The sequence below is a fragment of the Fukomys damarensis genome, unplaced genomic scaffold, assembly GCF_012274545.1.
Source record: "Fukomys damarensis isolate Sample0158 unplaced genomic scaffold, DMR_v1.0_HiC HiC_scaffold_1, whole genome shotgun sequence".
NCBI classification, from domain to species: Eukaryota; Metazoa; Chordata; class Mammalia; order Rodentia; family Bathyergidae; genus Fukomys; species Fukomys damarensis.
Window position 1 is genome coordinate 7,194,025 of NW_022900913.1, and position 17,483 is coordinate 7,211,507.

A 17,483-nucleotide genomic window follows, 5' to 3' on the forward strand; every position below is an offset into this window, starting at 1 on the left:
GTTCGGGAACACAGGCTGACAGACACGCCCCCGTCAATCTAGACGCCACCATTACAGTGATAGGGGACTGGAACACAGTAAATTGCGCTTTGGCTCTTAAGAGAGTCTGCCTAGAAGAAACGCCTGCCACTTCTGCTCACATCCCATTGGCCAAGTGGCCCAAGTGGCCACGCCTCTATCGAGGTGGGGCCAGCCGGCCCAAAAGCTCAAGTCTACCCTGCTGGAACCCTGTGAAAAGTCCTAGTGATAACCAGAGCCCGCCCCTTCTGGCCACCCGATGACCAGCTGTTTTGTTCTGGTTATCGAAATTCATTGATTCTCTCCTCAGAAGAGATATCTCAAAAGTGCCACCCAATAGTGTCTTCATCAGGGTTGCTTTAGTTTTCTATGGCCTTCATAGAAACACCATGGACTGGATGGCAGAACGATGGAAATTTATTTCTCACAATGCTGGAGGCCTTAAGTCCAAGATCAGGGTCTTCTCTTAAGGCCTCTCTCTCCTCTCTCCTCTCTCTCCTCCTCTCCCCTCTCCCCTCGATCTCTCTCTCTCTCTCTCTCTCTCTCTCTCTCTCTAGCTCTCTCTCTCTCTCCTCAACTGGTGGGTGTTCTCCTCTCTCTCCTCCTCTCCCCTCTCCCCTCGATCTCTCTCTCTCTCTCTCTCTCTCTCTCTAGCTCTCTCTCTCTCTCCTCAACTGGTGGGTAAGCATCTCCCTGCTGCGTCCTTACATGGCCTTTCTTCTGAGAGGATGAGTCTCTGGTGTACACTTCTCATGAGGACAGCAATCCTGTAAGATGAGGGACCGCTCATATGGTGAATTTATCTCTAATTTACCCCGTTGAAGGCTCTATTTCCCAGGACAGTCACACTGGAGGTTAGGGCTTTGACACATGAATTTTGAAGGACACAGTTCAATTCCAGAGCAGTGGAATGACACAGTGACCAGGCGGGGCCTGGATATGGTTCTTCTCAGTCTTGAGGTCAAGTACTAAAAAGTAAGTTATCTACCCCCACATACCTAGGCTACAAAAATGAAATGGGGAACAAATAACACCAAGAAGTATCCTTATTCAGGAGAGGGAAAATGGCAGATTGACAGCAGATGGGTCTACAGCAGTCCTGAAATCTCTGGATAATTAATGTGAAGCCTGCTCTGGGTGAGGACATTAGCCCTTAAGTGTGCTTGGTGTCAGGAGCCTCCCTGTTCGTAACCCTCCTAGGCCTCTGGCTCCCTCTTCCACCAGGAACTGTGGCTCCTTGAAGGTCAGCATCAGGGACCAGCCTCGCTAGAGGGCAGGACACCTCTCTCATTCCACATCAGCCCTAAATGCTGGGTGGTCAGGGGTCATTCTAACTCTTTATAATGACAGTATTTTTAAATTCAACTTGGTGACTCTTTTGGAAGGCCCCCCTGTGGGCCAGGGATTTAGCTCAGTGGTGCTGGTGCCTACCTTGCAAGGTCAAGGTTCTGAGTTGGATCCCTGATACTAAAAAAAAAAAAAAAAAAAATTGTCAAGTGCTCGCTTCGGCGGCACATGTACTAAAATTGGAAGCCCGCCCCTGCAACCAGCTTTGTATCTATTTCATTCCAGAAAACTACATGTCCTAACAGTCACACTCACAATTTTCTCCAAAGACATAAATGATTTAGATCTTTATTCTTATATGTATTACTAAACCAAGAGGTTTTACTAATAATGTGATGGCCAAGGAACTACAATCATTCAAGTGATTTTTTTTTTTTACAGTAGATATAGAGACAGCGCCTTTTGCTGTAAGGCTACATTCTTTTAAAATGTTTATTTATACATATTGCTTTGAGCACTTCAAGCAAGAAAATAATTACATATTGCAAAATGCAATCATATTGAAGCAAGGGATTCAATATATAGGCTTTATAATTATACCTAATCAACATCTAGGAATACAGGTAGATACTAAGTTAATGAATGAAATAAGTAAAATAACTGTAAATGTATAAATCTAGGGGACAAAGATCATGCATGATCATGTTTTTTAGTAACGTGATTCACATTCATTTCTATCACATATACATCCATTTTGAGAGTCAACTTAGACTGCTGATGCTAACAGAAAACAATGATCTTTGTTACCTTAAAATAAAATTTAGTTTACTACAAGGACATTCAAGAAGGAAGTTTCAGGACCCTGGATCAGAAGAAGCTTTCAGTGCATGTGGTACCACTTTGGTATCAACAAAGACTCCAGGAAGGTTAAGAAAAAAGAATGCTTTCTTTATCCACTGAAGACATGGTCTAAGAAATGGGAACTAGGCTTTCTGTAGAACTTCGCTAGCTTTCAAGAGGTCCCCAAAGGACTCCTGAGTTTCTCACTGACCACCTTTAGAAAGCCCTAGCTCATGTTGCAAAAGCAAAACCTTTAGAGTAATACACATAAGTACACGCATATAGGGGGTTTTGCCTTCTATAAATAATCCTCTTTGAAAGGCCTAAGTCCTTCCAGCTGCAGTTCTCGTCTGGCTGGAGAAGCTGTAGGTCCACATGGAGGGTCTGCTGAAGGACCTTCTCAAAGTACTCTTCAGAGGCTGTTGGATTGGGCTTGATTGTGAGGAAATCAGGAGTCAGGTTTGCTGGGCAGACTTCCCCCCGGGTGTCCACAAACTGGAAGGCCTTGACCAGGCAGAGGGTCTCGGCCATGCTTCCGCCCACAGGGAGCCCACTGACACTCACTTGACAATTCCACTGGAGTCTGCCCGGGTAGATGATTGTTCCAGGCAAGACAGGCAAAGGGGAAATCCACCGAAAGTGCCACAACTTCACAGTTCACACTGCGAAACTCACTAGCGTTGTCACTAAAAGCAAGTTTCTGTGGGACATACAAAGGTGACATCCAAGGGACAGAAGAGCACCAAAGATTTCCCCTTGAAGACATCAAACATCACTCTCTGAATTCTCTGCTCACAAGCTGTGCCTCTCTGTAGGGCTCATGCCAGGTGACCGCAGAAGCGTGTTATGCAGAACTGAGGCTGAAGGTGAATTCTGCTTGAGCACAGCAAGACCACAATATGCTGACTGAGCACTTTCTTCTGGAAGCAACAGGTCTATGGGCCACAGAGGCAGAAAAGCCCTGAACAGCTGTGTTCAGATGCCATCTTCAGGGCACACAGAGTCCCGGGCTCTGTTTTAATACTTTTTATTGTCAAAATGTTCTCTCAATTTTATCTTGTTTGGGATCTAAAACCACTCAGCCTTTCTTCCAACATTGTGAATCCTCAAGTCTCCCGTTAATTCCTGTTTGGAATGCAGCTAATTCTTCTCTGACCTCGCGTCATCAAATTCATCCAGTGAAAACCAGTATGCATTATCCACATTCTGCTTTCCTGCCTCCTTCCCTAGTGCTACAAGGTGAGTGGGCATATAATCTGCCTTCCAAATCACCAAAAATTGTGCCACCATATAACGCATCACCGTTCCAGGCTTTTTAACAGTTTTTCACTGCTTACAAATTGTTCCTAAAACCAATGACAAATTATACTTTTCTTGCTACTTTCCCAGCTCCTGCCAGCAATCTCTGTATTAAAATAAAACTAAATTATGGATAATAGCTAGAGAAATCACCATGTATCTCTCAGGTGACATGGCCATTAAGTATCAGCTGGTGGATGACAAACAGTGGAGTCAGCTCCATGTCATTGTCACGGGGTGCAGTGTGACAAAGACCACCTGGCACCTTTATGGTCTGAAAAAGGGAATGTAATTGGTACACTAGAGGTTAAAGACTGCTGCCCTTGTCTTATTGGACAAGTCAAGTCACGTGACCTGGTCTGATTTCAAGGGTGTGGGAAAGTACAATCTTACTACGTCCCTGGACGAAGGTAGAGTACCAGAATAAGAGTAAACAGCCCGTATGTTCAGCATACTTATTTTCTTTATTTTTCTCTTTTTTTATTTTTCTGGTACCAGGGATCAAACTCAGGACCTTGCACTTATAAGGCAGACACAGTGCCACTGAGCTACATACCCAGCAACATACTTATTTTCTTAAAGTAGTTAGGAATAAGTACCAAAAACTAAAAATAGAAATTCTAGTGACACAGCTATATTTCTCCTGGGTATATTCCCATAAAAATTCCTTTCCTACCAAACTATAGTGATATATGCATACCCACATTTATAGCAGAGCAATTCACAATAGCTAAGCTCTAGAAACAGCCTAGATGACTATCAATAGATGAATGGATAAAGAAAATTATTTATATACATATTTCAGCCATAAAAAATAAATTCGTGGGCCGGGGATTTAGCTCAGTAGTTCTGCTGCATGCCTTGCAAAGGCAAGGACCTCTGTTGGATCCCCAGTAGCAAAAAATAAACAAACAAATACATAATTAAATAAATTCATGTCATCTGCAGAAAAATGGCTTGAGACTATAATGTTAAATGAAGTAAGTCAGATATAGAAAGTTAAATATTGTTTGGTTTCCCTTATATGAGAAATCTAAAATATAAATAAGTAAATTGGTAAAACTAGGGATAGAGGACAGGAAACAAAAAGACAGACCATTTGGAGATGGGAAAGAGGATCAAGGGAAATGAGGAAGAAGGGAAGAAGGGCAGGAACCACAGTGATGAAGACAGGTTATGTGCATGTGTTATTCTACAAAATAAATGTAACTATTCAGTGTGGCAAACATGCACTACTAAACATACACTGATATTTAAAAAAAAAAATTCTCCAGGAGACTACATCTGAAAAGGGACAGCATTCTTCGTGCATATTTCTGTGTTGAGAATACCTCAGGCCGTTCCCCAGAGTGATCCTCCCAATGCAAGTTCCACAGAATTTGCAAAAGTGTTATGTGAGGGGTAAAAAAGTAGCTGTGCATCCAAAGTTGACAAAAGAGGGGTGAAAGGGGGATGCATTTCTGCACTGCAGAGCCACCAGAGCATCTCCTAGAGCACGTGTACCTTGAAATGTGCCTTAGCAAAAACTGGCCTTTCTTTCTCAAACGGCAATTCGGTAAGCAAAGCTGTTCTGTGTTGTGCCCTGGTTTTTGTTTCTCCGGTGAGTTGGCTGTTCTGAAGACGGGCTGTGGCATCCAGAGAATTTCCTGTAGCTGGAGAAGGCCCTCGTGTTGCAGAGCAGGCCCTAGCATGGCAGGCGTGCGTGCTCAGTGCTTCTTTGCCATTGGGAGGCACCTGCCAGCCAGGGCAGTAGCGAAAGCCTGCTGCTTCGCGTGGATAATCGGTCCGTTGCGGATTCTCTTTGCTTCCGACTTCTCACCAGTGATCAGGCGAAGGTGTGGGAGTTCCTTTCCTACACAATACCAAGGTGGCCCTTACAAGCTCTCTTCCTGTAAACACTGACTTTCTCGCGTGTTCCTGGATCCACGCTATTAGAAGACAGCTACACGTGTATTCCACACTCACCTGTGCCATCCACAGGTGCTGCCCTACTGCCCTACTCCTACTGGGCTCCTCCTCGGCTTCGGGCTGTGCTGTGCCCACCATGCCCTGGCTTTCTCTAGGGAGCACAGGGAGCGCATCTACCCATGTACACCGGGTTACCACCATGTCTATGGTGTTAGAGGGGCAAGACTGATTTATCTCCTGCTAGGAACTGCATCTCGAACAATGTAACGCTCGATACTCCCTCCAGAATGAGTTTCCTCTTTCCGTTCTCTTGCGCTCTTTACTCCAAGTACATTAGGAGAAGGATAATGCTACGTGGTTATGTCTTCTCTGGGACTGGCGAGGGAGGCGCAGCCAGCCTGCTGAGCCTATGTACGATGGTATCCCAGGACGAGGCTGGAGCTTCCTTCGCTGATCAGTGAACAGAATGAACCGCAGCTGCTAGTTTAGTTCTGGCTCAAGTCAGAAGTTGCGACTTGTGCCATCTCTGAGGGCTAGTAAAAGCTCTGATGCATGCATGAGCTGCCCAGACCATATGGGTAGGCGACTCAGCTACCGTTGAAACTTTCTATGCCAATTTCATTGAGCCCAGGCCAGCAGTGCCTCTGATACCAATCTGTCACCATTTTGTGAGGATGAGTAGAACAGCAGCATTTAAAGCCACATGCTTTTAATCTTCAGAGATATAATATGACTTAGAATTCACTGGTAAAATTTGTGGAAAACTGCTAAAAATGATCCTCCCAACCAAACATATGTCCCTGTCTCTTTAAACAAAGGCATCAGCCTGTAGGAGTCCCCTGTTTTGCTTAAATGCCTAGGACTAGCGCATGGGTTTATGCTTCCCAAACATTCCCACTTTGAAGAAGCCCGTTTTCGTGTGTGTGTGTGTGTTACTGGAGACTGAGCCCAGGGCCTGTCGCACTGAGCTATACAGTCTCACTAAGTACCAGGCAGGGCTCAAATTTGCAATCCTTCTGCCTCAGCCTCCTAGAATGCCATGCCTGACTCTTGTTTTTTCTTTTTTTTTTTTTTTTGGTTCCAGGATGCAACTCGTCATTGCGCTTGTGAGGCCCTGGCCCTCTTTTCACTTTTAAATGTAAATAAAGTGTGTCCTACTCTTTAGATACTTATGATTACTTTACTAAAATAGTGAGTATAAATTGAAGTACTTATATCATTCAGGATCCACTCAAAACACAGAAACCACACTATTTTAACAGAGAATTTAACGTTAAAATGTTGGTATTCAAGTACTGATTACCCTAAAAAATGTAAAAAGCAATTAACACACTAGAGCTGGGAACGAAGAGCGGAGGTTGTGTTCACAAACCCTGGAAGCAGAGAGAAGAGCCCCTACGGCTGTGTCCATCTCCAAGGTGGGGACTTGCACGTCTGCGCTGGGGGTTTCTAGAGCAATTGATAAGGCTGGTTCTGGACAAAGCAAGCTCTGCTACTGAAACGTCTGCTTTTACTCACAGGTAACCAACTGTCAGTGGTCCCTGGGGCCGGCCACAGGAAACAGGAAGTGAGGCCTTTCCTCCCCTACCTGGCAGGTGCCATCTTGGCAGAGCCTACAAGGGAGCAGCTGGTACAGCAGTCTCAGGCCCGGAAACACCAGGCCGACTGTGAGAGGAGAAGTGGAGCTGGGAGGCAATCACAACAGCCACAACAGTGCGTGCCTGGTTTTGGTTTTGTTTTTTCAGTACCGAGGTACTTTTTTTTTAGTGTTTCTATTGTGAGACAAGATCTCGCTAAGTTACCCAGGCTGGCTTAGAACGTGCAATCCTCCTGCCTCAGCCTCCTGGAGTGCTGGGATTACAGGCATGCACCACCACACCTGGCTTACCTACCTGTTCTCTAGGAACAGTTCTATTGAGGATGTTCCACCCTGAATCATCCCCTAGCATTGTTTGTGGTTTTGGTTTTTGTTTTGTTTTGTTTTGTTTTTTGAGGCAGGTTGTCACTATGTAGTTCAGACTGCCCTGGAACTCACTATGTAGCCCAGGCTGGTCTCAAACTCACAGCAACCCTCCTGCCTCAGCCTCCCGAGTGCTGGGATTACAGGCGTGCACCACCACACCCGGCTATCCCCTAGCTTCAGATGTCTTTGCTGAACATTTTTGGCCATAACCGGCTCAGTGTGAATTCACATCCCAGTGCTGATGTTCCCATGGCTCAGGACACACCATTTGCTTGATTGTCTCTTATATAACATGGGGAGGGTGGATCAAATTTTCTTAAAGTCCTTTCCTCTCTTTTTAACTCCCAGAGATTATTATGAGAAAGCTCACCTTTTATAAGTATTGTTTTTATGAGGATCCCAAAACCCTATCAGGAAGAGGACAACATTGAGAAAGGAAATGTGGGAGAAAGAAAAAGAAACTGGAATTGATTTGTGCCAAGAGAAATCTGTGAGGGTGCTGGGGTGAGCGGGGAAAGCAGCTGGGACCTCTGTGATCCTGGCTATTCCCCATACAACTCCCAGTAGCTGTGAAATGGAGGCCTTGTGGCTCAATAGCCTTGTGCAGACTCGGGATAGGATGGGCACCAGCCCACCAGGGAAAGTCAGCCTTTCTTCCTTAGGAAGGAACTACAGCCTCGGTGCCCAACACCTAATCCTCTCTCCCTTCAGGGCGGTGAAGGCGGAAGATGAAGACTGTGGTACTGCCGACTACCACAGGCATTTCTTGACGTCCAGCTCCCTTCATACAGATGAAATACTCTGAGCTTTTCGGCAGGGTGATGTTGTTTCAATGCATCATGCGTACGATTCACTCTCTCGCTGAGGGATGAATCACTTCCAAACTGATCACAGAAAAGATGAGTGAGGACCACACACGAGGCGCTGCTGTGGCTGAACCTTGTGTGGTATCAGTGTCAAAACGCTGGCAGTCGCCCGTAACTCTCCTTGAAATGGCTACAAATCACTTGGTAATTAAAAATCCTCTTCGAGATATCACGGCTGATTTAACAAGGGCTAGACCATCATAACAGACTGTTAATCTCAGCTGGTAGGTTTTTTTCCCCCCTTTGTTTCATTTTCAAAGATTTTTATTACTGTACGATATCTGGTAATATTCTTTATTAGGCTGATAAGTTTTGAATTGCTTTTCCTTTTATTATCACATTAGTTCCTTCTTAATGGTTTTACTAGAACTCAGAAGTCTCCTAAGTTTTAATAACCTCTCTTTTTTCAGTACCGATAGTCATGGAATTAATTGTATAAAATCATGATCCTTCACTGAATATGTCATGGGCCCAAAGAAGAGAATTCAGTAAGACGAATTAGACCTTGAAGAGTGATTAACGACTCATCTTGCTACAGATTTTTCACTCTAAGACTTTCATTTGCTTTGCAGGAGCACAATTTCCCTTCTTTCCAGCTCTAACAATATTCTTTAGACTGAGGAATACTTGGAGTTCTCTGGACTGAAGGATAGTAAAATTAAACTTTTTAGACATCATCTGACTTTTTAAAAATAATGTATATTAAGGGCTGTTTTTATTCATGTAAGAATATTTTCTTTGTAGCTGGCTTTATTTAAAGAGTAGACAACAATAAAATGAACTAAAAATAAATATCCAAGCTGTGAATTAACCAAGTTTTATGGGTATCTTATTTTCCTTGATCTATGGTGATAATAATTTTATCACTAATAAATGTCTAGTAATTAAAGTATGGAGGCAAAACCTCTTATTAACATGAATTAATATTAAAATAGCAAAATATCAGCTATAAGAGAATCTGAAAGAATAAAAATTTTAAATAATCTCTTATCTTAGATGCAAACAGTGAGACTATCAAGTGGAAATAAACAGTTAAGTTTTCAAAAAGGAATAAAGAACTGACTGCCCAATTACAAGAATAAGAGTTGGGCAAATTAAAATTGTAGTTACCAAAAATAATTATTATCAAATGAACAACTACTTTGTGTATCAAATTAAGTATAGACAAGTAGCTCAACGGAACATAATATACAGACCAGAAATAGACTCAGATATATTTTGACTATTGCTTTTCAACAAAAGTGCAACTGTAATTCAGTGGGAAAAAAATCATCTTTACAACAAACAGAATGGGAACCACTGGGCAGCCATATATAAAGAAATAAAGTTTAATCCATACCATTCCCTGTAAGCAAAACTTAACCCATAATGGACCACAAATACAAATGCAAAAATGAAATTATAAAACTTTGTAAAAAAAGATACAAAGGAAAATTTTGTGACTTTGACAGTTTTTAGATATGACACCAAAGCCGCAATTCATGAAAGAAATAATTGATCAGCAAAATTAGAAAGTTCTACTTTGCTAAAGACACTGTAACTGACAAAAAAGAAGTCACAGAAAAATATTAGAAAGAACATACCTGATATAGGAATTATATCCGAAACATATAAAGAAATATCAAAACTCAACAACAAGTAAACAACGTGATTTTTAAAACAGGTAAAGACTGAACAGACACATCGCTGCCAGTGACGCACAGGTAATTGACAGGCATATTAAAGTGTCATGTGGAAAATGCAAACTGAGATCTCCTAATGGGAAAGCAGCACAATTCTGTTAGAAAGGAGGGGAGAATACCAAGGGCAGAGGAGGACAGAGGCGTGCGGGTGAACGGGCACTGTGGCAGCTCCCTGCAGAGCTGACACACATCCCAGCACCCCACTCACGATGTGTCCTCAACTTCAACAACGACGAACATTCACAGAGGAAAATCGGTGTGCAAAGTTTAAGGGGAACTAAACATTATGAATGCTTACTCATACTCACCAAAAGCTAGGGAAAGGCATGTCTCTTTGTACCACCAACAAATGGAGAAACGGTCAGGTGCATCCATACAATGGGCCCCTACGTGATGAGAAGAGATAAACACTCAAAGATATGAATGAATTTCAAAGGCGTTTCTCCAAGTAAAAAGGGCTGGCTTCCAGGGGCTACGTCTCCAGGATGCCATTTATGTGACCTTCTGGAAAAGGCCACATTGTAAGGGCAGAAAGCAGGAAGTAGGAGTGGGAAAACAGCTGGTTTCAAAGGGACACAGGGGCATTTTGTGAACGATGAGGTTTTCCATACTTTGATTTTGATGATAGTTGTGTGCTTTTATGAATTGTCAAAACTCACAGTGCTGTGAACTAAAAAGAGTGCGTTTGTTCCTGTGTAAATGGTACTTCAATTTTTAATGTACATAACTTTCACTGTCTACCATTAACACCTCAAAATACTAAGTTAAAACATTCCTACGTAGGACTTATATTTGTTGCCATTATCAGACTATCATCAGAATTCTGCTTAATTCTTCAATTACTCTGGACAGGCTCATGTTTTTTTTCTGAACAAAGGATTGCAAACCGAAAGAAAAGTATCATAAAGCCCTCTTTGGGTCTTTCTCCTACTGTGGAGGAAACATCGACCATGCATTACAAATCACTGTCCTTTGTTGTTCCCTTCACATACAAATCGAGCAATAATATCCCCTCTCTTGTTTAATTCCAGCAAAAGTTCATTTGCTTCTAGGAAAGAATTCATCATCATCAACCCAAATTATTTTCATGTTTGCTAGCAGTTTGCAGAATCTGACCAGTAGTCTTGCGGATAAGGTGAAATATGTGTTCTTTGGCAGCAGCCTAAACGTAATCTGTTGTGTTTGACAGGAAAGTAACTCTTTATTCCTCAACTAAAAATCAGAACCTTCTGTTTTAATGGAAATTGTCCTTAAACGGGATCAAACATGCATGCCTTAAAGGACAGCGAATACAAACCAACCTGAAGAAATGGTCAGCAAATGACCAAAGATGCAAAACAGCTACATGCGAGGGAAGCGGCGAAGAAGCATCAAATGGAACTGTGTCACGCACTGCCTCATCTCGAAGAACTGCTGAGCACTTGAGCTCTTCTTTTCGCCTAAGCACTAAGAGGAGGGAAATGTTTGCCTTTCATTTACTGGAAACAAAAGTAATGCTGCATCAGCAGACAGGCTATGAAATAAAACATAAAACTAAAGGAAAAAAACAAGATGACGCCTGGTTAAATGTGAACCAAACGAAACAACAGAGCGCCTCCGTTAGGGCATGCATTTTGCAATTAAATGTTGTATGCAGAAAAATTAAGATGCAGGAGGAAACGGCCTACCATCCCTTGGGACAGGAAGAGTACACAGCTCATAACCAAGGCACAAGCCCAGGATGCAAGAAACAAAGGGCAGCAACAGAGCTCAACATCGAATGTTGGGCAGAGGAGAAGAGAAGCTGGGGCCAACCCTGGATGGAAAAAGCTACTGAGGAGAAAAGAATCAGCCATTCGTACGTAAAAGCATAAATGTGGCAAATGTGAAATTGATAGCTTCATTTTGAAGAACCGTGACTCTCCAAATACATCTCATAAGTGACATATGAAAAATTAAAATGAGAACCAAGACCTGTCATGTAAAGGTGCAAGATCCCAATGATGAATATAACTGTACTGTACACCTTAAAAGTACCAATAACTTAATGAGAAAAAAAAGCAAAAAAAAAAGAAAAATGAAAAATTGTTAGTAGAGGGAAAGGAACTTACAATTACTCATTATGCTAAAAGAAAGCATTTCGTTAAAAATTCTAAATTTTGGGCCTGGGATTTAGCTCAGTGGCACTGCGCCTGCCTCCCAAGCGCGAGGTCCTGAGTTCTATCCCTGGTACAAAAAAAAAAATCCAAATTTTGACCCACTTAGGAAGAAATTAACATTACTAGCATTCTAGTTATAAAAAGCAAAAGAAAATTTTAAAAACAGAATAGAGCCTGCAATGTATTCCAGCCAGAGTATTTTCAAGGCACAAGGAGACGGTCACGTCCACGAACTGCTCCAAAGGAATCCAGGCTTCCAGCACCTCAGAGCCCAACAGCAACCGAGAACTGAGAGTCCGTGTAAATGAAATATAGACTTGCTGGGGATGCAGAGAAATGGTGAGGAACAAAAGGGGTGCCAGGGTGTACAGGGACTGAAAATGTTGAAAGTCTTGAAATGGTGAGCAAGACCGATTCTGGAAAATATGGGCAAAAGGGAGCTTGGCGCTAACTTGAGAGAGAACAGGGCCCAGAAGGATTCTTCACACCCATGAAGAGGGAGCAGAGGCTACACGAGGCAGTGTGGATGACTGGGGTGGGATGAATGAATCACATCAGAGTGATTTGCTTCACTTATTAAATTTTATTTTTATTTATTAATTTACCTATTCTTACCACAATGACAGAACCGAGGGTTGGCCCAGGTCCTTTTCACTGAGCTACATCCCCAGTCCTTTTTTATTTTTTATTTGTGAAGCAGGGTATCACTGCGTCACTAAGTTGCCCATCGGTCTGGATTTGAACTTGCAGTCCTCCTGCCTCAGCCTCCCCAGAGCTGGCATTGTAGGCATGTCCACCACTCTTGGCTATTAGACTTATAAAAAAAAATCCTACAACCTCAAGAGCACTCGGTCTGGGAAGAGGAAAGCAGTGAGTCTGCACTGCAGTGAGACAGGTGGTAAACTGGTCTATGTCTGTATCCGAAAGTGGGAGGTCTCGGGGATCTGACCAGAGCACAGTCCCATGCAGGCTTGCACTTGTTTCTCACCCTGACACAGGGAAGAATGCTACCCACAAGGATCAGCAAGTGATCAAGTGGTTGCAAAAGGCCTAAAAACCTACAGCAGTGGACAAATCCAACGCGATGAAAATTTTAAAAGAATGTATCAAAGGTTCTTAACTTGCTTCAAACACATAAAACCCTCTTGGGTCAAAAATAACTGCACTTCTGTGGTTTACCTAAGAATGTCACATGGGCAAGTGGGGTGAGAGTGTGGGGGCCCAGGATGAGCCTGGGGGCATCTGCTCTCCTCTGCGCTCGGCCACATGAGGGGTGGCTGGCTCCCGGAGCCCCCTGACAAAGACAGTTTCTACCCTGGCTTCTGTGGGGGTCGGCTCCAGCTTAGAAAGGGCTGGGTCTACTGGGCTACATAGCGAGTTCCAGGTCAGTCTCAACTACATGGTGAGACCCTGTCTCAAAAAAAACAAAAGAAAACAAAAAAAAGGGCTGGGTCTTGCAAAGAACCATGATAATAGATTTGCCAGGATGGGGAAGAGTCCCCCAGACTCCCAAAGTTCCATCTTGTGGTGAAACTCTTGGATTTGCTCAGAGGGGTCCCAAGGGTGAAATTAGGGCCGGGAGATGGAATGTGAAAACAGGCTTCAGCCAGATACAGGAAGACATTTTGCCCCAGGGCAAAACAGGCTGCCTTAAGAATGCAGAATGAATGGACACATCTCTGCAGGAGCTCCAAAACCACAAAATAAACACTGTAGACTGGAGTTATCATTCAGAGTCAATAACCTCAAAGCTGCCATTTGTGTATGTCACTTGCTCTTCTGCCCAATAAGTCCTTTGTTAGACAATACAAACAGCAAAAGAGAAAGTATTAGTTAGCTTTTTATTACTGTGACAAAATACCTGACCAAAACTGAATTTTAAAAAGGAAGGGTTTATTTTGGCTTACGGTTTCGGAGGTTTCAGTCCATGGTTATCTGACTGTAATGCCTGAGGCCTATGGTGAAGAGAAACGTCAGGACGGAAGGGTGTGGCGGAGGAAAGCGCCTCACCTCAGGACCACAGGATGCAGAGTGGGAATGAGCCTGAGGCAAAGGGTCTGGGACTGGATGTGGTCCCCAACCCCACCCGATCCACTCCCCTCAATCAGGCCCAACCTCCTGTTTCCATCAGCTCCCGTAAGGTCATCAAATTACGGTCATGAATGGATTGATCCACTTTATGAAGTTGAAGTTCTCATAATCCAATCTATCTGCTGGCAACCAAACCTTCATCACCAGGAGCCTCTGGGGGACACTGTTATCCTAACCATAACAGAGTGTGCCAGCATTTATCCTGCTGTCAAAATTTAGTGTTGCACATAACCAGTCCTAAAACTCAGCACTGACCTTTCAGAGAAGGCAAGGACAAATGAAGGAAATGGTCAGGGTCAGGGGCGACTGGAGCGGGGACATGGCCTGGAATGAGGGACGGCTGAGGAGAAGGTGTCATCAGGAAGGACAGGTGTCGGCCAAAGCTGCTGCTCTTTATTGAATGCCACGTCCTCTCCCTGCCCACCTCCCTCTGTCTGCTTCTATCTTTTTGGTTCTCTGAGCTGCTGACTTTAAATCTCCCAAAATGTGTTTCTCTCTTTCTGTTTTATTAGAAAGATGTAACAGCACAAAGGAGGAGAATGACTCAGAGATTAGCCCATAATTCCTCAAGACAAGTCCTTGCATTCAGTCCTCTGTCCTCGTACGTGCTCGGCCGTGTGCTGAGGGCTTCGCCCTGTGGGGGCCCCCCCGACCCGAGTGCAGAGTCCCAGGGACCAGCGTCCACAGCAGCCCTGCAATACCAGCCTCACATCATTGCTGAATGTTTATCTCTCACACGTGGGCTTTTAAACATTGCATCTCACACACGAATCAAAGCTAATCTTTCATTTGAATGGACAGATGGTTAAAACATTCATTTTTTTTAATCAGGAAGTCACAAGTATACATAGTAAACACAAAAAAATATTTTAAGATATACAATGAAGGAGAAATCTTCTCACTTCTGGTTCTACCTCCTACCCAAGCTCCCCAGAGATAAAAGGCATTATGGATGTATTGTATATTGATAGAGTATTTGTGGTAGGATATGCAAGCTTGTGTATGTGTGTGCGCATAGGTAAGTGTGCAAGGGTGAGCAAAGAAATGACCTTTTTTACATAAATGAAAGTAACTGTCACACAGTGCAGCGCCTTGGCTCTTGCCCTTGACTGGCAGCCTGTTCTGCTGCAACCTGTTGCTATGACACCAAGCAGCTCCCACAGTGCTGCTGCACAGAGGAATGATGTCAGAATCACACAGAAGCCACAGTGATTCATCCAGTTTCCCTAGACAAGGGGAGCATAGCTCTGAATCCTGACAGTAGAAGTGGAACCTTCAGCATGCGAGGAAGTGGCTCTTGCTGTGGAGCCCTTTCTGCTGTTTTAAGAAGCTGCAAAAGGAGTGGCTGCTCCTCCTCCAGAGGCACCCTGCCTGGCCCCGTCCTGGGCTTGCCACACGGTGCGTGTAAGTTCTCCAGTGCTCCTCAGAACCCGTGCCATTTTTGAAACTCTCCTGCTGAGGTGTCTCAGCACTGCTGAGCTGAGTGCGTACTGGACTGTCCAAGGGCTCGGCCCACGTACAAGAATTGCTTCTGTTCCTGCTCTCATTTCCAAGCTGTGACCATTTCAGGCAGTCTCCCACTGACACTCCTCCTTCTGCGGGCCGGTGATGCTCCCCCGCACCACTGCAGAGGCCTGCCTGTTTCGGCTTTGTGAAAGTCACAGCACTTGGCTCCTGTGCCCTGCACAGTCTCTCTCACAGCCGGCCCAGCCACAGTGTGGATGGAGCAGAAGGTGCACAGCTCCTCTCCCGCTAACGCACCCACAGGCCGGGTCCAAATTCACTATAAAGGTGGCTGTGCAATGGTTGTTACAGGCGGAATTGTGTCCTCCCCAAATTCAGGTGTCCAAACCTTAGGGTGTGACTGTGCTGGGGGCAGGGCCTTTAAGTAGGTGAATGAGTTCACATGGGTGCTTGGTGTGAGCCCTAATGAGATCCGACTGTGTCCTTATTAAAAGCAGCATTGGGACACTGGGAAGCGGCACACAGAAGGCCATGTGAGGACATGGCAAAGGGGCAGCCAACTGCAAGCCAAGGAGCTAGGCCTCGGGAGACCAGCCCTGCTGCAGCCCTGCTCTCCAATTTCCAGCCCCCAGCACAGTAGAGAAACACAGTCCTGTTGTTTGAGCATCCGGTCTGCAGCGTCCCCTTACAGCAGCTCCAGCAAACCGACACGGATGCATTTCCAAAGGTATTAGATTTCCAACACAGGTGAAATGTCAGTCTTAGACTGCCTTTATGTGGAGAAGACCTGTGAGGTGGGGTTAATTCCGTCCTGCTTAGAATATACTGTGTAGTCACTGTCTCTCCACTGGGATGCAATCCCCGACGACTGGAGCTAAAGGACAGGTTCATTTTGGTCCACAGTTTGTAGAAATCTCAGTCCACGGTCACCTGGCTCCAAGGCAGGGCAGCACGGCCCCACCTCTCAGCAGATCAGATATAAGCCCCACGATTACCTGCCAACCACGTGAGGCCTTGGCATCGTTTCACATCTAAACTACACCAGCACTGTTGCATACACCCATTTTCTAGCAGGTAGGAGAATTCTGTTTTCTGCTGCTTTCTGTCGCGAGCCAGACTGCCTCAACTCCTTGCGTCTGTAAAATTTTCTGGATGGCGTGGGTAATACAGTCCGTAGACAGACCTTGTCCCATTCTTTGTTTTCTATAAACACGAGCAAGCGAGAGGAATCAACCTTCCTGGTTGCCTTTACTTACCACTGCGTGGATCAGGCGCAGCCGCTGCTCCGACGAACTGCCGTGCCTCTTAACCCGAGGCGACCTGGGTCCGCCCACGGATTGCCGTCCCTCTTAACCCGAGGCGACCTGGGTCCGTTTCACTTTGCCCATGAAAATCACCGAGTCCAGGTCCCTGTTAGGGCGCCACCTGTCGCGAGCCGGATTGCCTTGGGCAACTCGGTCTGCGACTACAGGGGCCTGAACTGGCGACGTGGGAGCAGAGGCACACACTTGATACACAAGGAATTTACTTTAGTTCCTCATCTCCGGATCTCTACCCCGCTCTCCACGCCTGGAAGGGGTGGCAACATATATACCATAATGCAACCATTCAGCATACAGAGAACAGATTATTACCTTATAAGGATACATCAAACACCCACGGGAACATATCATGTGATCTACAGGAAAACTAAACCTAACACAAAATGGCTTCATAGGCTATATCATAAAATGGCGGAGGGGTGGATCTATGGTTCTCCACAATTCCTCCTTTCCTTTTTAACAAAAGCAGCAATGAAGGCAACGGCAAATGGAGTCGACGTTACATGCCCGCAACATGCTCCTGTTCTTGCGCGAGAATCAGGAAGGTGCCAAAGGGGCCCTGTCTTAGGCGGCCGAGTCACCCTAACTCCTTACCCGTCATCAGC

The 17,483-nt window shown here is 44.7% G+C and overlaps 1 protein-coding gene and 1 pseudogene across 7 annotated transcripts in view; both read right to left on the reverse strand.

The window, feature by feature from the left end:
* Positions 1–17,483, reverse strand: part of Atpsckmt (ATP synthase c subunit lysine N-methyltransferase) — a 269,273-nt gene that overhangs the window by 231,858 nt on the left and 19,932 nt on the right. The window contains exons 5-6 of one of the 7 annotated variants that reach the window (XM_019205786.2): positions 10,172–10,249; positions 7,421–8,371 (exon numbers count right to left, since the gene is read on the reverse strand). The exons of 2 other annotated variants lie outside the window; for them this stretch is intronic. In XM_019205786.2, coding sequence (XP_019061331.1) covers positions 10,178–10,249 — 72 coding nt within the window. In that variant the 3' untranslated portion in view covers positions 7,421–8,371; positions 10,172–10,177. Of the gene's footprint in view, positions 1–7,420; positions 8,372–9,876; positions 10,250–11,164; positions 11,310–13,905; positions 16,760–17,483 lie in introns of those variants that run through there. 4 more of the 7 variants (XM_010612115.3, XM_033756450.1, XM_010612120.2 and 1 more) reach the window with 4 other exon arrangements.
* Positions 1,965–3,133, reverse strand: LOC117286753 (annotated as a pseudogene).